Consider the following 23,101-nt stretch of genomic DNA (forward strand, 5'->3'; position numbering starts at 1 on the left):
TTCAGACGCGGACAAGCCTGAAGAGAAGAACATCTTCCAATCCCACCTTCCAGACCAAGAGCATGGAGGTGAAAGGGAGGAGGAGGTGATGGATGAAGCCCCCACTATTGTACTCACTCTGGACGAGGTGCAGGTGCCGCCTATTGAGGTGCCAACCCCTTCCCTGAGTGGTACGAGTGTTGGTGGGACAGTCCATGGTTTCCCACCATCCGAGGCTAGGGATTCCAGTGGGATGCAGCGAGCCACACCCAGGGTGAGGAAGGGAAGGAGAGCTCGACAGCGCTCTCCTGAGGTGCAGGATCTAACAGATGTGGTTCAGATGATGGCAATGAGTGCGGAGAGCACTGACCTTACCCGATCACTCCTGGACACCATCAGTGGGGTGGGTGATGAGGTATCGGGACCGTTGGGAGAAGTAGCAACACTCACAAGAAATGGGAACACTGAGAACATGAGGGAGGGAATGTCACAGGCAGCTGATACAATGTCGGAGCACATGAGGGAGTGAATGTCGTATGTAGCTGATACACTGTTAGTGAACATGAGGGAGGGAATGTTGCAGGTAGTTGACACACTGTTGCTCAACATGAGGGAGGGCATGTCACCGGTAGGTGAGACACTGTCGGCGAACATAAGGGAGGGAATGTTGTAGGTAGTTGGAACACGCCCAGACCACATACACATTGACAGAATCAACTGCCACTCCCACTCCAATCCCCAGACCAGCCTCTGAAAAGGCCCAAGCCCAAATTACCGTCTGCCCCCCACCCCCATCAAGAAGTGCACATTACCCAAGATGTTCGAAAGAATAAGCTTGGTACCAACCCGAGAAACGATTCGCCACCGCATGGGGGCAGGGGTGGAGTCAACAAGACCAGGCGCAGCAGGCGGTTTTAGAATAAGGTGGAGGAGAGATGGGTGCAGCCTTTCTTTGCTGCTGTTGTTGTTATTATTATTACACTGGACTGGAACATCGAGTCTTTCATTGAAACATCTGTGAACACTTGTGGAGGCAAGTCATCCTCATTCAAGGGACTGCCTATGATTGATTGATATTGTTGTTAGTGTTGTAACTTCCCTCAAATTAAAAGTTTTTTGTACGTTGTGTAAATTTACAAGTTTAAAAGTTTGTAAGTGATCTTAAAGTTTGTAAGTGATCTGAGAGTTTTTAAGTGATCTTAAAGTTTGTAAGTGATCTTAACTGAAAACTTTAAAGTTTGATACAAGAATATTTTTATTAAAGTTAAGTTAAGTACAAACAAATGTTTGTTAAACTTTTGAATAAAATATATTTCAAATTATAACTGAATAATTTACATTATTTGTTCTATTATTAACACAACTTTTTGAACTAAAGAAGAATCATTTCCATTAATTGTTCGATAAACACAACACAACATTACGGAACAGGTCCAAACAGTAAACATGGTCCACGTGGAATAGTTGCCGCTAAGCCTTCAGGCAGCAAAGCGTTCACGGATGAGCTGCTGGCACAAAGCTCGAGCAATCGTTAAAGGGGCACAATGGCCCGCCTCCTCCACCGTTGTGCTCCGGGTTCAGGTAGTTGCATGGCTTCCTCGTCCTCCTCCTCTTCCTCCTCATCATCATCTGCATCTTCCTCATCATCATCAGCCAATTTCAGCTCAGGTGGGTCTTCGACTACCAGCTGTTGCTGCCTCATGATGGCTAAGTTGTGCAGCATGCAGCACACAACAGTGAACTAACCGACAAGTAGCCTCCAGAATGGTCCAGGCATCAGAAACGCTGTTTCAAGATGCCAATGGTCCTCTCTATTATGCTGCACGTCGCAATGTGCGACATGTTGTATTCCCCGTTAACTTCTGTCTGGCTTATGCATAGGGGCTCATGAGCCAGGTGGCGAGGCCGTACCCTTTGTCTCCCAGTAGCCAGCTCTGCCCTTCTGGCTGCTGCTGAAACATGGCAGATACAACGCTCTCGCGTAGGATGAATGCATCCTGGGTACTCCCAGGATATCTTGCATTAACTGACATCATGCGATGCATGTCGTCTCACAGGAGCTGCACATTAACAGAATGGAAGCCTTTTCTGTTCCTGTACATCTCTGAATCCTCCAAAGGTGCTCGCAAGGCGATGTGGATACAATCAATGCAACCCCGTACCTTTGGGAAGCCAGTAATCCTGGAGAAGCCTACAGCCCTTTCACGCATTGCCTGGGCAGTCATGGAGAACTTTATGAAGTAATTCCTCTGGGCATACAGTGCAGCAGTCACCTGCTGAATGCAGATATGTGTTGCGTGTTGAGAAATGGAGCACACATCCCCAGTTATGGCCTGGAACGATCCAGATGCATAGAATGAAAGTGCAGCTATAACCTTTTCTTCAACTGACAAAGCAATTCTCCCGACGCTTCTAGGTTGCAGGTCTGCTTTTACTAACTCACAGATCTCAGTTACAACTTCTTTGCGAAAACGCAGCCTTCTGACACAGTCTGCATCATTCAGGTACAGGTACGAATGCCTGTCTCGATATACCTGATGTGGGTAAGGCCTCCTGCCCATCATCCTATGTGCTCTGATGTTTCTCATGCGATGACAACGAATCAGTTGTCTTCTCCGCAGAAAACTTGCACAAGGTATGGCATTGTCAGTATTGCCCATATGATTAAATTCTACCTTTGCAAGAAGCTCAAAATGGCAGGCAGGACAAGGTTCTTTGTTCTCTTCCCCCAAGGTCGACGCCCGAGTTATGGACCACACCCAGGTCTGAGCAGGCGCATTGATCGGGAACCGCCCCCCCCCCCCCGGGCTTCATTTGATGCATAGTGTAAGGCTTCTCATACCTTCCATTCACCTTCCACAGCCCCTCCCCCCCCCCCCCCCCGGGTTTCTTTTCAAGCCGAGCCCCGTGCTCCTGGTGTCCGGGTGAGGGACCGATTCTGCCAGCCAACACTCCGACCCTCGAGCCCAGTTTGGAGACATTCGGTGGTGGCATGTCAGTTTAAAAAAAATCAAAATGAAAGAATTCCATTAAACTTCCATTTCCTGCGTTTTAAGTTTCAAAAATTTAAGCTTGATTATGCATATTTATGTGTTCTTGACTCCCTCCAAAACTTCGCCTAAAAACAATGGCGTTGTTCTGCACCGATATTTTAATATGCGTTGGTTTTCCTTAAGTGCCCAGAAGGTTTTTTGGAGTGGTCACATATGCCGTCTTAGGAAAAAGCTAAGTTGGCCAAACTTGCATAATTGTGAAAAACTGGCGCAAACATCAGGTTACGCTCCCTATGACGCAAAAAAAATGAGCCTAAAAAAATCATAACTAACTGAGTTACGCTGGTGCACAAAGATTGGAAAAACTTTGATTTTTTAATTTAGGCCAAAAAAGCGGCGCACGCCAAAAGAATGGCGCAAATCACTGGGGGAAATTGAGCCCACTATGTAGTGTCCAGGTTTATATTGCATTTGTAATTATATTCTATCAAGTGTAGCTTTTATTAGATTTTTTGTGTGGCATCTGTAAAAAGTGCATCACACCATGATAATGTGCAACACTTTCTGTTGCATTATTTGAAATGTGATGTTGATCACAGATTTTCTTTCTCTCTTTTCAGAGTCCGCTTCATTTAGTTGGAACCCAACAGCCACTGGGTCCTTGCAGAGTTGAATATAAATGCCGATGACCATTATTTACTGCATTGCCTATCCTAACCATTTTACTCAAAAGTAGATGTGATCATTTAAAAAAATTAACTTCTTTCCTTCCTGTACAACGTTAAAAGCAACAAATGAGTGTGTATGTTGGACAAAATAAAAATTAATAATTTCACATTGGAACATTTGTTAATGGAGAAGTACCTTATGAGCAGAGAAAGGAGCAGTAAAGACTGTTGAGGAAACTCAGGGGAAGAACTATCTGTATCCTAACTGTCGGAGAGCACAAAAGTCAAAAGCACTGATACCGTATGAGGGCTGTGGAAACAAACCGAAAGAGAATGGATTAAAAAGGACTTACTGCATCAGGTTGAAAAAGTAGCATTGCAGCAAAAGCTGAGGGATATATGTCACTGCACCACGATAACAAAGGAGCAAAGTTCCTACAGGGAATATGGGCAGGACCACCCACAAGTGAATTCAATAATATATAGATTCTTCCACCAACATTGTAGAAAACACTGCACACAATCAGAAAGAGACCATAAACCTTAACCATAAACAGTGGGTGTGAGGTATTTATCAATTATGGAGCCAAGACACCAAATTGTGTATTAATTACAGTCTGAGGAAACTACATCAAGGCTAGCTCATCAGTGACTTAACTACCTTCCATCTCAGCCTCCCTTTTTTTCCCACTTGCAATAATATACTTTGCTTTTAAAACACATTAAAGTAACTTTCTTTTTGGAAAACTGGTCAAAACATCCACAAAGGTGACACCCTCATACCTTTGAACTCTCCATCATTCAACACAACTGTCCTCTTCAACTGCTTATCTCCCATGATCCATTTCAGTTGGACTGCCTTTATGTGACTCCACTCCTACCTCAGCCAGAGCATCTCCACGAGTAGCTTCATCAGTTACTGCACAGCCACCTTCGGGATTCTCAGAGGATGCATCCTTAGTTTTCTCCTCTTCCTCATCTACATGGTGACTCTTGCTGACATCATGCAAAAACATATGGACATCTTTGAAAAAATGCTGCCAACAACTATCTGTACCTTTCCATCACAATCTCATTGCCATCGCCATTCCTGTGACGTCAGCCTGCCTGTCTGACATTAATTCATGAATGAGCCATAATTTCCTACAATTCACCACAAAGGAGCAAATACATTATTTTTGGCCCTGCCATAAACCCTTGTATCCTTGGCATTAATGGTTGCTTGCTTGCCCGAACCTGACTGCAACAATGTTGGCATTCTGTTTAACTCAAAGCTCAACTTCAAACTCCATATCCTGCCCACTACCAAGACTGCTCACTTCCACCTCCATCCCTCCCTTCGCTGTCAAAACCTTAACCACACCCTTGTCACATCGGGACTTGACTTCTCCAACATTCTGCTGGCCAGCCTCCCAACCACTACAAGCTCAAAATCTTTCAGAACCCCACCGCCTATCCACCCCCATCTTCTCTGACCTACATTGGATTCCTGTCCTCCAACAGATCAAATTTAACATCCTTGTCCTCCTGTATAAATTGCTTCACAAGCTCACTTTACCTCCACAATCTTCTCCAGCCTTACATCCCCTTTCACATCCTCTAGTCCACTGATTCTGGTTTATACATTCCACCGTCTCCTTTTGCTTCTCTTTCAGTGACAGCTTTCAGCTACCTTGGCCCTACTCCTAGGAACTTTCTTCCCAAGCCCTTCCACTTCTCTACTTCTCACCTCACATTTAAAAGCCTTGCCAAAACACATCTCTTCTAAACTTCCTACAAAGGTTAGGTGCATGCTGCCTCCTCTGAGAAGCACTTTGTGATTTAAAAAAAAATTAAATGTGCAATATAAATGCAAGTTGTCAATTTTGTTAGAGAATATTTTCATTAGAATTAGGTCATTCAACATACAAGGGCTCTATTTTCAACACCATTGGGGGTTGTTTTTTTGGCGTCTGCTGATTTTTTTGGAGCAATCATGATTTTGCAATTTTCCTCAAAGTTTGAATGCCAGCGGCGACTGTCGGCACCATTTTCTTCTACGCCAGACTTTTTGGCGCAGGTCTGGTTGAAAACTGATCTTCGCGCTGTTTTTGGTCCTTGAACTGATTTTCGCCAAAAACAGATTTTTTTTCAGGGCGGTGCACAGTGGCCTTAAGCACCGATGAGAAAAACCCTACATTAACTTAAGGCAATCGGCGCTGAGTATATTTCTGAGGTTTTGGAGCGAGGAAAGAAGACAATTTAAAACACAAATTCATTGTGATTTTTGCAGAGGGAACTCAGAAAATAACTTGGAAAGTCAATTTTTCCCACAGAATGTTTTTGAGAATGAGCAAATTGCGACTCCAGAATCTCTGCTCACGGGGCTCCAGGCACGGGTCGGAGGAGTACTGGCTGGCTAAAGGATGGCTCCCTCGGCTGGACACAAGCACAGGAGCTCACCACTGCCCCCGCCCCCCCCGGGCTCAGCTTGTAAAGAAGCCTGGGGGGCTTAGGTGGAATCCAAGCATCGAGCTCCTGTGTTTCTGTCCAGCCGTGGGAGTGATTCTGCCGACATGCACTCTGAACTGTGCATCAGAGATGGAACAACACAGCAGCAAACGTAGGCGTTTCAGCACAAGTTATAATTAAAGTGCCATAAATCTCTGTGCATCGCGTCTCCAGAGACACAGAGCTTAGTGTTGCGCATGCACGCAGACCAGGGTGCGGTCCGTTCAGCTAGGGCGTCACCCAGCAAAGGTGTGTGTGCTGTGCTTCAGTAAGTCTCACAATAACAAGAATAACAAAGTTAAGAATAATAATTATGGCGGCACATTTTGCTCATATAGTAAGGTTGGTTTACATGCATGACACGTGGAATCGACGGCAACGACACGCCGTCGTCGCACAAACCAGATCGCTCGGGGAGGAGGTCATACCCTGATCGAATCTACAGGAACAGGTTAATCATACCCACACCTGAGTGAGGCAGACTGCATTCACAGGCTGCGATTTAGAAAGGAGGTCATCACCGAGATCTGCCAGCCAATCAGGTCAGCCATACAGCCAAGAAGTAGCAGAAGGACTGCCTTACCTGTGGAAGTGAAGGTCACTGCAGCACTTGGCTTCTATGCTTCTGGCTCATTTCAAGCAGCAACTGGGGACATGTGTTGCATCTCGTAGCACGCCACACATGGCTGCATTTGACAGGTGACTGCTGCACTGTATGCCAAAAGGGACCAGTTCATCAATTTCCCTATGACAACACAGGCAATGCTAAACAGAGCTGTGGGGTTCTTGTAATGTATGTATGCCTGGGTTTACCTGCCACCAGGGGGAGCGACCATCAGAGGTCATTGGGCCACAGACACACACGTGCAGCCCTTGTGTATAAAGAAAGCCTCCATGTTTAATCCTCACTTTGAGAGCTAATAAAGTAGAGTCAGGTCGCACCTGATTGAGTTCACTGCACTAAGCCTATTGAGTTATTGCATATGCAACAGTTCTCCAGAATTGCTGGCTTCCCAAAGGTACAGGGTGCGATCAACTGTACCCACATCACCTTGAGAGCATATTTGGACGACTCTGAGGTTTATCGCGACAGGAAAGGGTTCCACTCCCTAAATGCGCAGCTCGTCTGCGACGATATGCATCAGATCATGCCAAATACCCTGGTAGCATCCATGATGCTTTCATCCTATGTGAGAGCGTTATATCGGCGATGTTTCAGGAGCTGCCAGAAGGGCAGAGCTGGCTGCTTGGGGATAAAGGGTACGGGCTCGCCACCTGGCTTATGACCCCCCTACGCAATCCCCGCACTGAGCCAGAGCGTTGGTACAACATGTCGCACATAACGACACGGAGCATCATAGAGTGGACAATTGGCATACTGAAGCAATGTTTCCAATGCTTGGACCACTCTGGAGGCTACCTGCAATACGCCCTTCACCATGTCGGTCAGTTCACTGCCGTGTGCTGCATGCTGCACAACTTGGCCATCATGAGGGGCCAGGCCCTAGACATTGTAGATTCTCCTGAGGGGAGAAAGGGTGGGGAGGGAGGAGGAAGAGGAGGACGAGGAGGCTGACAATGAGGAGGAGCAGGACGACGAACCCATGCCACCACCTCAACCCGCAGGAGGACGGCAGAGGAGGTGACCTCTTGCATCTGTAGCCATAGCTAGAGACTTGCGTCAACGGCTAATCCGTGATCGCTTTGCTGCCTGAAGGCTAAACGGCCTGACAGTGTTGACTCTTTGCACCTGTTAATGTGAAAAAATAATGTACATCATATGTACTTTATATTGCTTTAATTCAAAAAATAATGTACATGATAATGTATGTAATGTGTTGGTTTATATTGCTTTAATTCAAAAAATAATGTATAAGAACATAAGAAATAAGAACAGGAGTAGGCCATATCGCCCCTCGAGCCTACTCCGCCATTTAATACGATCATGGCTGATCCGATCATGGACTCAGCTCCACTTCCCTGCCCGCTTCCTATAATCCTTTATTCCCATATCGGTTAAGAAACTGTCTATCTCTGTCTTAAATTTATTCAGTGACCCAACTTCCACAGCTCTCTGAGGCAGCAAATTCCACAGATTTACAACCCTCCGAGAGAAGAAATTCCTCCTCATCTCAGTTTTAAATGGGCAGCCCCTTATTCTAAGATTATGCCCTCTAGTTCTAGTCTCGCCTATCAGTGGAAACATCCTCTCTGCATCCACCATGTCAAACCCCCTCATAATCTTATATGTTTCGATAAGATTACCTCTCATTCTTCTGAATTCCAATGAGTAGAGGCCCAACCTACTCATCCTTTCCTCAGAAGTCAACCCCCTCATCTCCAGAATCAACCTAATGTACATAATGTTGTGTTGGTTTATGTTGCTTTAATTCAAAAAATAATCTGCAGGATTCTGCTTAAATTTAAAAAATAATTAGGTTTATTAAACATTTGTACAGTTTTACTTTAATTTAAAAAATTGTATCAAATTAAACTTTTCAATAAAGAAAACGTAGCAGCAACAAACAAACAAACAAACTCTAGCTGCCGCCATTTATCCTCCTCCTTATTCAAAGACCTTAGCGCTGTGCTCCCCTCTTTCCCCTGTTGTTGCCTCTACCCCTACCCATGCCCGTTGTCACAGACTTCTGCTTCCTAATCATGACCCCAAGGTTTTTTATGCTTTCTGCGCGAAAGCACATTTGTTGTTGAGATTGGACAGGGACAGACCTAGCAGACAGCATTGTGGAAGGCCCGGGTTCATCGTCAGTCTCTTCTTCAGCCTGTGGATGAACCCCCGGCACACTACCTGACTTTGGTCTGGGAATTGGAAAGTGAGTATCAGCAGTTGATGCTGCAAATTGCTGTTAGACAATGACAGCCTGGGCGTGTCCACTTATTGCAGCAGCTAGCTCCAACATTCCCTCCCTAATCTGTCCCGACACTGCACCAGCTGCCTCCGACATTCCCTCCCTAATCGCTGACGTTCTCTCCCTAATCTCCAACATCCCCTCCCTCATCTCCGACATCCCCTCCCTCATCTGTCCCAACACTGCTCCCGTTCCTCCAGACAGTGTTGCTACTTCTTCTGAAAGTCCCGCTAATTCTACCTTCACCCCACCCATGGTGGCTAGGAGCGATCTGGTTAGGTCAATGGTCTCCCTACTCATTCCCATGATCTGTCCTATGCCCTCTGCATCCTGCATTTCAGGTTGAGCTCTCCTTCCCACCCTCCTTGGCCGTCTCCCAGGTGTGGCTTGCTGCAACCCACTGGGACCCGCAGCCTCAGACTGTACACCATGAAATGCTGTGTCTGTTGTATCGCTCAGCAAAGGGCTTGGCGCCCTCAGGGGGTTCCAGTTACAATGTAACCATCTCAGTATTGGGGTCTTCCTCTGCTCTTCATTCTCCAGCTCATCCTCGTCCTGATGTTGATGAAGAATATCTGGACTGACGGCTTCTTGATCTTCTGCTTCAGCTTCTGTCTCTTCCTGATGCGCAACATCTGCAGAACCTAACAGAGCAGATGTTTCGTTAGCAGCAGGGGAGGGGGCAGAGGGGGCAGGGTGACATGAGTACGAGGCAGGACTTACCCTCTGTCGGTAACCTGGGCCTAGCGCCCACATTGTTGGTTGATCTCTTGCGAGATTTAATCATATCAGCGATCCTCTGTTCCACGGCTGTTAGTTGCAGCCTACTTGGCGCATCTCCTCCAGTTTTTGATCTTTCTCGGTTGATCAGTGACACCTTCCTCTGCAAATAGAACCAGGATAGCAAGGAAACGCCACAGGACACCGAAGAGGATAGCATTGACAGCCAAAAGTGCCCAGCGTGTGAAGTCGTCTTCCCGCTCAACCTGGAGGACTTTGATTTCGAGCAGCACATTCTGAAGCACTTTGTTTACGAGTGTCCAGTGTGTCAAAGGACCTTTCCAGAGAACCGACAAGCTGCCTATGAAGACCATGTGCAGTCCCATTTTATGGAGGCAAACTGAGGAGCAAACAACAAACCAGTTTGAGTTCTACTTTATAAAGGTAGTAACTATATCCAGTCTGAATTTTAATTCTAATTTAACTTTTTAAGAGAGGGTCCTTTTGCTGTGGTGACTATACACACACACACACACACACACACATTAGTCACATTTACAAATGTAATTGCAGTGCATAAATACTTACAGTAACTGCTTGGCCAAGGTCCTGCCACTTCTTTTTGACCTGCACGCTGCTTCTCGGGGTCATGGCCACTGCATTGAACTCTTGTGCAACTTGTTCCCAAAGTTTTGCTCGGAGAGAGGGTTTCAGTATCTTTTGTCCCATTCTCCCTTTATTCTCAAGCACATCTCATCTCCCTTCAATGATGTCTACTAGGGGCTCAACTTCTTCTGCTTAAAATCTCTTGGCCCCTTCCCCTTCCCCTTCCCCTTCTTGTCCTCCTCCTTCCATTTCCCCTTCTCCTTCTCCATCCCCTTCCCCTTCCCCTTCTCCTTCTCCATCCCCTTCCCTTTCCCCTTCTCCTTGTCCTTACCCTTCCTTTGGTTCCATCTTTTGCAGCTCAAATTTAAATGTCCAGATCCAGCTCCGATCCGAATGTGTTCTCACAAGCTGCTGATCCAGACCATGAAGTTCACCGTGGATGCGCGGACACACCCGTCACATGGAAAAAGTTTTTTTTTCCCTGCGCATACTCATTGACTTTTCGCCGCACACTTGAAGCTCCACCCCCAGATTTAACTTTGGGTACCGCAGTGGCAAAATTAAACTTTACTTTGGAGAAAATTGTATTTTTTTTCCCAGCGCAAACAGGCACAAAAAAATCATCCGTACATCCTCCTGGGTGCCAAAAGTCGGCAAAGAGGAAAATAGAGCCCAATAAGTTGAAGGGGCAGTGGTGGATGAAATTTAATATGGACAAGTGTAACATACTGCACATTATGTACTGTTCAGGTCATTGAGACGTGAGAGAGTCTTTCAATCCCATGAGACTCTGCTTCAGCATGAGATATGAGAAAAGGCATGAAAACTATTGGACTTTACAACCTTTGAAATGAAGCAACTGAGAGGAGATCTTATATAGAGGTATGAAAGTAGTGAAATGTACAGTAGGTGAAGTAGTAAATAGATAAAGTCAATTGGGACTGTTACTTACCAACTTATTGGTGTTGCTTCTTTCTTCGACCCAAAGTTGGAAACATTAATATCTGTTATTAAAAAATACATTAAAATCTAAGTCTAGAGAAAATGTAAGACATAAATCTAGAGAAAAATATTTTTGAAGTAATCTGTATTCCACATACCATCAATGGCCATGAGGTTGCACCAAAAGTATTTAGCTTTCATTCTTAAAAATAAAATAGTTTTAAATTGTTTATTTGGCACAAAACTGCCAAGATTTCTGTTTAGGATCTGATGGGAGTTAGTTTCCAACTGCTAGTTATTTTATGCCCTGCATAACTCTAACTAATACTCCAGAAATGCAACAATAAAAAGGACCATGGTAAGATAATAGAAAAGGAGAAATTTAAAATAACAATAACATGTCAGTTGCTAAAGGCACTGCCCTGTGTGAAACTGGGCCACACACACCAACTGCATCTGCTTGCCAGAGTTCCAGAAGTTTGTATTAGAGGGAGCTACTGCCTGGGTGAGCTGAGGGCGCAGGTAGGGAGCAGTTACAGCACATAGTGGAGCAGCTGTGGATTGGAGGAGGATGGACTGTAAGCAATTCGAGTGTGTGTCTAAACATAAGCAAATGTTTGAAATTAATCGCCTCCTTACTCAACGTTTAATTTGTTACACACATACACCTTAGAAACATAGAAACATAGAAAATAGGTGCAGGAGTAGGCCATTCGGCCCTTCTAGCCTGCACCGCCATTCAATGAGTTCATGGCTGAACATTCAACTTCAGTACCCCATTCCTGCTTTCTCGCCATACCCCTTGATCCCCCTAGCAGTAAGGACCTCATCTAACTCCTTTTTGAATATATTTAGTGAATTGGCCTCAACAACTTTCTGTGGTAGAGAATTCCACAGGTTCACCACTCTCTGGGTGAAGAAGTTCCTCCGCATCTCGGTCCTAAATGGCTTACCCCTTATCCTTAGACTGTGACCCCTGGTTCTGGACTTCCCCAACATTGGGAACATTCTTCCTGCATCTAACCTGTCTAACCCCGTCAGAATTTTATATGTTTCTATGAGGTCCCCTCTCATTCTTCTGAACTCCAGTGAATACAAGCCCAGTTGATCCAGTCTTTCTTGATAGGTCAGTCCCTCCATCCCGGGAATCAGTCTGGTGAACCTTCGCTGCACTCCCTCAATAGCAAGAATGTCCTTCCTCAGGTTAGGAGACCAAAACTGTACACAATACTCCAGGTGTGGCCTCACCAATGCCCTGTACAACTGTAGCAACACCTCCCTGCCCCTGTACTCAAATCCCCTTGCTATGAAGGCCAACATGCCATTTGCTTTCTTAACCGCCTGCTGCACCTGCATGCCAACCTTCAATGACTGATGTACCATGACACCCAGGTCTCTTTGCACCTCCCCTTTTCCTAATCTGTCACCATTCAGATAATAGTCTGTCTCTCTGTTTTTACCACCAAAGTGGATAACCTCACATTTATCCACATTATACTTCATCTGCCATGCATTTGCCCACTCACCTAACCTATCCAAGTCGCTCTGCAGCCTCACAGCATCCTCCTCGCAGCTCACACTGCCACCCAACTTAGTGTCATCCGCAAATTTGGAGATACTACATTTAATCCCCTCATCTAAATCATTAATGTACAGTGTAAACAGCTGGGGCCCCAGCACAGAACCTTGCGGTACCCCACTAGTCACTGCCTGCCATTCTGAAAAGTACCCATTTACTCCTACTCTTTGCTTCCTGTCTGACAACCAGTTCTCAATCCATGTCAGTACACTACCCCCAATCCCATGTGCTCTAACTTTGCACATCAATCTCGTGTGTGGGACCTTGTCGAACGCCTTCTGAAAGTCCAAATATACCACATCAACTGGTTCTCCCTTATCCACTCTACTGGAAACATCCTCAAAAAATTCCAGAAGATTTGTCAAGCATGATTTCCCTTTCACAAATCCATGCTGACTTGGACCTATCATGTCACCTCTTTCCAAATGCACTGCTATGACATCCTTAATAATTGATTCCATCATTTTACCCACTACCGATGTCAGGCTGACCGGTCTATAATTCCCTGTTTTCTCTCTCCCTCCTTTTTTAAAAAGTGGGGTTACATTGGCTACCCTCCACTCCATAGGAACTGATCCAGAGTCAATGGAATGTTGGAAAATGACTGTCAACGCATCCACTATTCCCAAGGCCACCTCCTTAAGTACTCTGGGATGCAGTCCATCAGGCCCTGGGGATTTATCGGCCTTCAATCCCATCAATTTCCCCAACACAATTTCCCGGCTAATAAGGATTTCCCTCAGTTCCTCCTCCTTACTAGACCCCCCGACCCCTTTTATAACCGGAAGGTTGTTCGTGTCTTCCTTCGTGAATACCGAACCAAAGTACTTGCGTTATAAAACCATGTCGTTCGTTAGATATAGTCAAAAGGGAGTTAGATCTGGCCCTTACGGCTAAAGGGATCAAGGGGTATGGAGAGAAAGCAGGAATGGGGTACTGAAGTTGCATGATCAGCCATGATCATATTGAATGGTGGTGCAGGCTCGAAGGGTCAAATGGCCTACTCCTGCACCTATGTTCTATGTTTCTATGTAGCTGTTCATTTTTGGAGCATCACTTGCCAGAGTTTCACATTGAATTAATATTTTCTGAATATAAAGCTACAAGTACAAAGATAAAAAGCAGCGCATGATTTTTTTCCCCCACGAAAAGCGTTGCATAGAATTGATTACATTTGTTTCCGGAAACTGGGGCCTTGGGAGTGCGTGGTGGAGGTGGGGGCGGGGGTGGGGGCAGAGCTTAGGAGTCCAAATTTGTGGAGAGAGGATGACTGGTGAATGGGGGGTCAGGGAGAGAGTGAGATTGGTGATTGGGGGGTCAGTGAGAGAGGAAGACCGGGGGTTGGAGGGTCAGGGAGAAAGAAAGACCGAGGGTTGGAGGGTCAGTGAGAGAGGAAGACCGGGGGTTGGAGGGTCAGTGAGAGAGGAAGACCGGGGGTTGGGGGGGTCAGGGAGAGAGGAAGACTGAGGGTTGGAGGGTCAGTGAGGGAGGAAGACCGGGGGTCAGGGAGAGAGGAAGACCAGGGGTTGGAGGGTCAGGGAGAAAGAAAGACCGGGGGTTGGAGGGTCAGTGAGAGAGGAAGACCGGGGGTTGGAGGGTCAGTGAGAGAGGAAGACCGGGGGTTGGGGGGGTCAGGGAGAGAGGAAGACTGAGGGTTGGAGGGTCAGTGAGGGAGGAAGACCGGGGGTCAGGGAGAGAGGAAGACCGGGGGTTGGGGGGGTCAGGGACAGAGCAAGACCGGCAGTTGGGGGGGTTCAGGGTAAGGGAGACTGGAGTTCAGGGGAAGAGAATGGGGAGGTGGCGGAGGGGGGGCGGACAGTGCAGAGAAGAAGACTGGGAGCCGGGGGTTGTGGTGCAGAGAGGGAGACTGGGGAATGGGTTGGATGTGCAGACCCATATATTCCACAGAGCCGAGAGCAGCAGCAACGTGGTGAGTGAGAGCAGCCAGTAAAGGGGTGAGTGAAACCTGGGGACTGACCAGACCTTGTGTAATGTAAAGAAAGAAATACTTGCATTTATATAGCGCCTTTCATGATTACCGGACATCCCAAAGTGCTTTACAGCCAATGAAGTACTTTTTGAAGTGTAGTCACTGTTGTATTGTGGGAAACACGACAGCCAATTTGTGCACAGCAAGCTCCCATAATCTGGTCATTATAACAATGTGATAATGACCAGATAATCTGTTTTATGTTATGTTGGTTGAGGGATAAATATTGGCCAGGACACCGGGGATAACTCCCCTGCTCTTATTCGAAATAGTGCCACGGGATCTTATATGTCCGCCTGAGAGGGCAGACCTCAGTTTAACCCGAAAAATGGCACCTTCAATAGTCAGCACCCCCTCAGCACTGCACTGGAGTGTCAGCCTAGATTTTTGTGCTCAGGTCTCTGGGACTTGAACCTACAACTTTCTGACTGAGAGGCGAGAGTGCAGCCCACTGAGCCACAGCTGACAAAATGCAGGGCGATTCTGGCAGTAGTTTCAGGGAAAGATTATTACAAGTTACAGGTAGTATATTGGGTCATTACACCTGTCACATACCAGTTATATATGAACTATCAGGGAGTTAAATTATCAGAGAAATTGAGTTTTACCAGTATTATTAGTTATCGGTGCACTTTCAGCGAGTTACTATTAGTTTTGGTGGAATCAAAGTTAGTCCCATCTCTGCATCCTGGAAATCACTCATCCGTACCCACACTCCTCGCCACATCACCACATCCCCTCCCCATCCTCAGTATCCCCTCTCCCGCCCGAGGTCTCCCCTCTCCCCAGCCGTTGGTCTCCACACGCCACCACCCCGCCCACCCTGCTGCCCTCTGTCACCACTCGCCCCCGCCATCCCCCTCGGGGTTTCCCCTATCCCTGGTCTCTCCCCATCTCTTCTGCTTCCTGTCTCCCACTCCCGATCCACCCCCGCACCCCCGTTGGACTCCCATCTCCCAGCCCTCAGTTTCCCTTCTACCGGGCCTCGGTCTCCCCTCTTCCGCTCCTCCCCCCCCCCTTCTTACCACTTTCTTCATCACACTCTTCCCCCCTCTCCCCCACCCTTTCCCCCTCCCTCTTCCTCCTCCCACACTCTTTGCCCTCACCCTCTTTCCCCCCTTCCATTCCCCTACTATTTTCCCCCCTTCCCTGCCCTCTTCCCCCCATGCTCTTCCCCTTCCCCTCCACCCTTTTCCCCCGCCCCTTTCCCCCTCTTCCCCCACCTTCTTCCTTCCCCTTCCCCCACCTTCTTCCTTCCCCTTCCCCACCCCCTTTCCTGCCCTCTTTTCCCTCCCTCTTTCCCCCCCCTTCCCCGCCCTCTTTCCCCCCCCCTTCCCCGCCCTCTTTCCCCCCCCTTCCCCGCCCTCTTCCCCCCCCTTCCCCGCTCTCTTCCCCCCCCCTTCCCCGCCCTCTTTCCCCCCCCTCTTTCCCCCCCCTTCCCCGCCCTCTTCCCCCCCCTTCCCCGCCCTCTTTTCCCCCCCTTCCCCGCCCTCTTTCCCCCCCCCTTCCCCGCCCTCTTTCCCCCCCCCCTTCCCCGCCCTCTTTTCCCCCCCTTCCCCGCCCTCTTTCCCCGCCCTCTTTTCCCCCCCCCTTCCCTGCCCTCTTTCCCCCCCCTTCCCCGCCCTCTTTTCCCCCCCCCTTCCCCGCCCTCTTTTCCCCCCCCTTCCCCGCCCTCTTTCCCCCCCCCTTCCCTGCCCTCTTTCCCCCCTTCCCCGCCCTCTTTCCCCCCCCCCTTCCCCGCCCTCTTTCCCCTCCCCGCCCTCTTTCCCCCCCCTTTCCCCCCCCTTCCCCGCCCTCTTTTCCCCCCCCTTCCCCGCCCTCTTTCCCCCCGCTTCCCCGCCCTCTTTCCCCCCCCTCTTTCCCCCCCCCTTCCCCGCCCTCTTTCCCCCCCCCCTTCCCCCCCCCCCTTCCCCCCCTTCCCCGCCCTCTTTTCCCCCCCCCTTCCCCGCCCTCTTTCCCCCCCCCTTCCCCGCCCTCTTTCCCCCCCCCTTCCCCGCCCTCTTTTCCCCCCCTTCCCCGCCCTCTTTTCCCCCCCTTCCCCGCCCTCTTTTCCCCCCCTTCCCCGCCCTCTTTTCCCCCCTTCCCCGCCCTCTTTTCCCCCCCTTCCCCGCCCTCTTTTCCCCCCCTTCCCCGCCCTCTTTTCCCCCCCTTCCCCGCCCTCTTTTCCCCCCTTCCCCACCCTCTTTTCCCCCCCTTCCCCACCCTCTTTTCCCCCCCTTCCCCACCCTCTTTTCCCCGCCCTCTTTCCCCCCCCCTTCCCCGCCCTCTTTTCCCCCCCCTTCCCCGCCCTCTTTTCCCCCCCCTTCCCCGCCCTCTTTCCCCCCCCTTCCCCGCCCTCTTTTCCCCCCCCCTTCCCCGCCCTCTTTCCCCCCCCTTCCCCGCCCTCTTTCCCCCCCCCTTCCCCGCCCTCTTTCCCCCCCCCCTTCCCCGCCCTCTTTTCCCCCCCTTCCCCGCCCTCTTTCCCCCCCCTTCCCCGCCCTCTTTTCCCCCCCTCTTTTCCCCCCCCTTCCCCGCCCTCTTTTCCCCCCCTTCCCCGCCCTCTTTTCCCCCCCTTCCCCACCCTCTTTTCCCACCCTCTTTTCCCCCCCCTTCCCCACCCTCTTTTCCCCCCCTCCCCACCCTCTTTCCCCCCCCTCCCACCCTCTTTTCCCCCCCCCTTCCCCACCCTCTTTTCCCCCCCCCCTTCCCCACCCTCTTTCCCCCCCCCTTCCCCACCCTCTTTCCCCCCCTTCCCCACCCTCTTTTCCCCCCTCCCCACCCTCTTCCCCCCCCTTCCCCACCCTCTTTTCCCCCCCCTTCCCCACCCTCTTTTCCCCCCCCCTTCCCCACCCTCTTCCCCCCCCCCTTCCCCCACCCTCTTTCCCCCCCCCTTCCCCACCTCTTTCCCCCCCCCTTCCCCACCCTCTTTTCCCCCCCCTTCCCCACCCTCTTTTCCCCCCCCCTTCCCCACCCTCTTTTCCCCCCCCCTTCCCCACCCTCTTTTCCCCCCCCTTCCCCACCCTCTTTTCCCCCCCCTTCCCCCCCTCTTTCCCCCCCCCTTCCCCACCCTCTTTCCCCCCCCTTCCCCACCCTCTTTTCTCCCCCCCCTTCCCCACCCTCTTTTCCCCCCCCTTCCCCACCCTCTTTTCTCCCCCCCTTCCCCACCCTCTTTCTCCCCCCCCCCTTCCCCACCCTCTTTTCCCCCCCCCCTTCCCCACCCTCTTTCCCCCCCCCTTCCCCACCCTCTTTTCCCCCCCCCCTTCCCCACCCTCTTTCCCCCCCCCCTTCCCCACCCTCTTTTCCCCCCCCCTTCCCCACCCTCTTCCCCCCCCCCCCCTTCCCCACCCTCTTTTCCCCCCCCCTTCCCCACCCTCTTTTCCCCCCCCCTCTTTTCCCCCCCCCTTCCCCACCCTCTTTTCCCCCCCCCCTTCCCCACCCTCTTTTCCCCCCCCCTTCCCCACCCTCTTTCCCCCCCCCTTCCCCACCCTCTTTTCCCCCCCCCTTCCCCACCCTCTTTTCCCCCCTTCCCCACCCTCTTTTCCCCCCCCCCTTCCCCACCCCCCTTCCCCACCCTCTTTTCCCCCCCCCCCTTCCCCACCCTCTTTTCCCCCCCCCCCTTCCCCACCCTCTTTTCCCCCCCCCCCTTCCCCACCCTCTTTTCCCCCCCCCCCTTCCCCACCCTCTTTTCCCCCCCCCCTTCCCCACCCTCTTTTCCCCCCCCCCTTCCCCACCCTCTTTTCCCCCCCCCTTCCCCACCCTCTTTTCCCCCCCCCCTTCCCCACCCTCTTTTCCCCCCCCCTTCCCCACCCTCTTTTCCCCCCCCCTTCCCCACCCTCTTTTCCCCCCCCTTCCCCACCCTCTTTTCCCCCACGCCCTTGCCTCTTCCCCATCGCCCTCTCTCGCCCCCAGCCACCTCCCCGTTCTTCCCTTGTCCTTAAAGGGACTGCGCACCCAAAAATAAAATGACGGGGAGTTTTTGCTTCCAACCAGAGTTGGTGACCTTTTACCAGCCGATGCTAAATAGGCTGATTCCTGCTGGAGGTTAAGTGGTTGCTGAACAAATGTGCCACTGTAGTTCCCTGTAGTTTTTGCACCAGTCCAGCCAGCAAAATTCCTATGTTACTTTCAGTTTCATATCACAGCTATCTGAATTTTTTTTAAATCTCAATTTTTTTCCCCGGTGATCTTTAGCAACCTTTCATTTGAATTGTGCAAAAATTGCATTGCATTAGAGATTATGTGGTACATGGGGATATAAACCGAATAAGTTTTCCAGCTGGCAATTTGCAACGAAAGAGTTTAGCTGAACATCAAGCTGATATTCTGTTTCCCCCTCTAGTGGAATCTGTTGTTCATTGTGGTTTACCACCAACACCAAGTCCCAGCGGCCTTCTGCAGCTGTCAAGGTGATATGCTCCTGCCTCACTCACACATCGGGTAGGAGGGAGCTTTGAGGGTGAGGCACATTTTGGTTGCATTTTATCTTTAACATTTACTGTAAGACTGATCTTTTTGTGGGGGCGGGGAATTGCAAAGTCCAAAACAGCCGTTCGCTTTGTTGCTTCAGCCAGTTTTGTGTTTTAAAGATGCATTTAAAATAATCTGGTGTTTTAAGTTCTTTTAGGTTGCTGGTGCCGTGCCTGCGCCCTCAGTCCCGTCCTGCCCGGCCGCGATGAGCTCGGAGGAAGGCGGCGGGCAGCCTGCCCGGGCCAGGCGCTCTCTTCTGGCCAAGTTCATGCTGACGGCCTGCGCCGCCGGCGTAGCAGAAACAGGTGCAACGTTTTGTCCTCTTTGTTTGTTTATTGTAAGCACCAGTGTCCAAGAGTTTTCAGATAGTCGTTGGGTCTGGTGCTAAAATGTTGCGCTTTCATTAACAATCCAGCATATAAATACAACAAACTCCTGGCGTCATTTCCCCCATACCACATACATACCAATCAAATCCAGGGGGAGGGGAGATTTGTGGAGCATTTGGTTATTGTCATAAGAGTCATTGGATATTGGAAAAGTTCAGCAGGTTGGAAGCAAGCAAACACAGACCTGGGCAAATACAGGCCCGTAATGTACCATCAAAAGTGGATAAAATAATGGAAAACTACTGAAGGAAAACTCCACTGCAGCAGCTGAGGAAGAAATTACCAACATAGATTTAGAAGGAATATTCTGCTCAACAAACTCCTGACAGCTTTGAAAAATTGTGAAATTAGCTATGATGTAAAACGTAGCCTTTTTATAAGGTTTTACGGAAAATACTAATAAAGCTAAAAATCATGGGAATGCAGAGTAAAACATATAACTAGATAACTTGGATAAAAAAACTCAGTATGAGTGAGGTATTACAGAGATCAGTGTTCATTGCCCTTTTGCTAACTATAATAGTGATCTTGATGCAACAAATATTGTACATTTTGCAAATTCATAGATGCTAACACGGAGAGTGGGAGAGAAAGAGAATGCAGATAATGATTTGCATAAAGATTTAGATCTGTTATACAAGTGGACATATACGTGTCAAATGAATGTTAGCACTCACAAATGTAAAGCAGACACAAAAATGAGTGGCATAAGTATAAAATGAAGGGCATAGAATCAGTATAGGGAGACTTAGAAAGAGACCTGGAAATACCAGACTTGTCAACTTCAATGTTGGGAAAATGTGGAGAGCCAGTTATAAAAGCAATAAGAATGCTGTGATACATAGCCAGAACAATAGAGTAGGGAGAGCTTTTGAGAATGCAAGCTGAGATTCCTGAAGTTCCTTTTGAATGCGGAACAGTTGAATGTTGGGTGCAAAGAAGGATCGACTCAAATGAGCAGATGATGAATACTGTAACAACAGCAACTTGTATTTATATAGCACCTTTTAACGTAGTGAAATGTCCCAAGGCGCTTCACAGGAGTATTATGAGATTAAAAATGTTGACACCGAGCTGCAGAAGTAGAAATTAGAGCAGGTGACCAAAAGCTTGGTCAAAGAGGTAAGTATTAAGGAGCGTCTTGAAGGAGGAAAGTGAGGTAGAGAGATTTAGGCAGGGAGTTCCAGAGCTTAGGGTCTAGGCAACAGAAGGCACGGCCACCAATGGTTGAGCGATTATAATCAAGGATGCTCAAGAGGACAGAATTAGAGGAGCGCAGACATCTCGCCGGTCGGTGGGGCGGGGGGGGGAGGGGGTTGTGGGACTGGAGGAGATTACAGAGATAGGGAGGGGCGAGGCCATGGAGGAATTTGAAAACAGGGATGAGAATTTTGAAATCGAGGCATTACTTAACCGGAAGCCAATGTAGGTCAACGAACACAGGGATGATGGGTGAACGGGACTTGCTGCGAGTTAGGACACGGGCAGACGAGTTTTGGATCACAGGAAAATATTTCAGAACTGGATAAAGGTGAGTTGCTGGAGAGACTTAGAAAATACACATGCCTTACACCTGCTTTAAATATAAAAAGGATGCAGCTTTGTCCATTCACAGTTTGTGGAACATTGCAAACATTTTTATTGTGATCTTTATGGTCTCGCTTGCAACACTGATAAGGACAAGGACACCAGTTCTAGCCCAGTCCAAGTGATTTACGTGAGCATACCAGACATGATGTACCTGAGAGTGCTTTGGGACGATTCTCTATGTTAAAGGTGCTATATAAATACAAGTTGTTATTGTCAAAAGAAAGAACTTAATGTCCTAAAGTGCTTGACAACTGATGGATTACTTTTGAAGTGTGACCATTGTTACGTAAGTAAACATACAACATTTGCATTGTAATGTTCACAAAGTTCTTTGCTGAGTTGAATTTGTTTTTATCTCAACAATGTAAATGGGTCATATGAATTTTAATAGAGCTGTTACGGTGACATTTAATAAACCGAATACACTTGATTTTAGTACCGAAGCAACTGAGAGTTTGAAATGTGACTACTTATACCGTGACATTTTTCTAGCAAATATATTCTGCATTTTTGGAAGGTTTTATATTGGATAATATTAAGATTAGTGATAGTGCAAATAGAACTTTAAGCCAGTGACAATCTTTTAAGTTACGTGATGAGATTAAGATTGTTATCCTCCCCCCACCCCCTCCATCAAGCATAGGAAAAAAGAATGTCCAGGACCTAGATCATATATTCCTCATGAGTGAGACTATTTCTCTGTTTAATCTGGTGATTGTAGCTGTCTTGAAACATACATAGAAACAGAGGAAATAGAGGAGTAGGGCATTCGGCCATTTGAGCCTGCACCAGCATTCAATATGATCATGGCTGATCATTCACCTCAGTACCCCTTTCCTGCTTTCTCTCCATAGCCCTTGATCCATTTAGCCGTAAGGGCCATATCCAACTTCCTCTTGTATATATCTAACGAACTGGCATCAACAACTCTGCGGAAGAGAATTCCACAGGTTAACAACTCTCTGAGTGAAGAAGTTTCTCCTCTTGTTATGTTTCTGTGGAGCAAACACGGGTAAAAGCGCCCCAGAATTTCTAGCAGAATTCCAGACCCAAGACCTTCACCATCACTGGATTTGGAGCAGATCAGTTGTTCCTTTGTGATCTGATAGTGCAGAAAGATTTCACTTTATCCCTTTGTCATTCCAGGGTTGCGTTTTACAGGATGTTAACAAAACAGTAATATTTGGAATAGCTGGATTCCAATTTATTTGCCTTGCTACTTCCGTGACCCATCAATGACTGATTTCTAATTTACTTCTTTGTTCTTAGTAACTTTTCCACTTGATTTGACTAAAACGAGACTTCAAATTCAAGGGGAAGCAGTTCGCCATCGTCATAGAGATGATAAAACAGCAAGGCCTTACAGGGGGATGATCCAGACAGCAATTGGAATAGTGAAAGAAGAGGGCCTGTTTAAACTATGGCATGGTGTTACTCCTGCTATCTACAGGCATTTCGGTAATTATCTGACTAGATTCAACAGAGCTTTTTATTTTTAATGTATTAATTATTGCCTAAGTAACAGAAATGTTATTTCACTGTTGTGCCATTTGTGTTCCCATTTACTGAATGTACAGATTTCTCTTGGATTATACATAACTGGAGCACATGTTGAGTGGCATATTCATTTCTCCGCTATCTGTGACAGCATTTGCTACAACATGGCAGAAAAGCAAGAAATTAAGCTTAAGTTTCTCTTAGAAAGTCAGATTTTCTGTTCAGGTAGCAGTTGTTTTCTACAGCGTCACCCTGATTTAGTTAACAACATAAGAACTTAAAAATTAGAAGCAGGAGTAGGCCATACGCCACTCGTGCCTCCTCGTCCATTCAATAAGATCA

At 48.4% G+C, this 23,101-nt stretch overlaps 2 protein-coding genes across 4 annotated transcripts in view; both read left to right on the plus strand.

The window, feature by feature from the left end:
* The window catches only part of cyp39a1 (cytochrome P450, family 39, subfamily A, polypeptide 1), a 63,897-nt gene extending 60,119 nt beyond the window's left edge, over positions 1 to 3,778 (plus strand). For both annotated transcript variants that reach the window (XM_070884428.1, XM_070884429.1), the window contains one exon: positions 3,593 to 3,778. In XM_070884428.1, coding sequence (XP_070740529.1) covers positions 3,593 to 3,661 — 69 coding nt within the window. In that variant the 3' untranslated portion in view covers positions 3,662 to 3,778. The remainder of the gene's footprint in view (positions 1 to 3,592) is intronic.
* A 15,385-nt stretch (positions 3,779 to 19,163) lies between these two features.
* Positions 19,164 to 23,101, plus strand: part of slc25a27 (solute carrier family 25 member 27) — a 43,927-nt gene continuing 39,989 nt past the window's right edge. The window contains exons 1-3 of one of the 2 annotated variants that reach the window (XM_070885211.1): positions 19,164 to 19,272; positions 19,432 to 19,588; positions 22,532 to 22,720. In XM_070885211.1, the coding sequence (XP_070741312.1) occupies positions 19,489 to 19,588; positions 22,532 to 22,720 (289 nt within the window). In that variant the 5' untranslated portion in view covers positions 19,164 to 19,272; positions 19,432 to 19,488. The remainder of the gene's footprint in view (positions 19,273 to 19,431; positions 19,589 to 22,531; positions 22,721 to 23,101) is intronic. The other variant, XM_070885212.1, reaches the window with a different exon arrangement.

Source organism: Pristiophorus japonicus, chromosome 7 (assembly GCF_044704955.1).
Source record: "Pristiophorus japonicus isolate sPriJap1 chromosome 7, sPriJap1.hap1, whole genome shotgun sequence".
Taxonomy (NCBI): Eukaryota; Metazoa; Chordata; class Chondrichthyes; family Pristiophoridae; genus Pristiophorus; species Pristiophorus japonicus.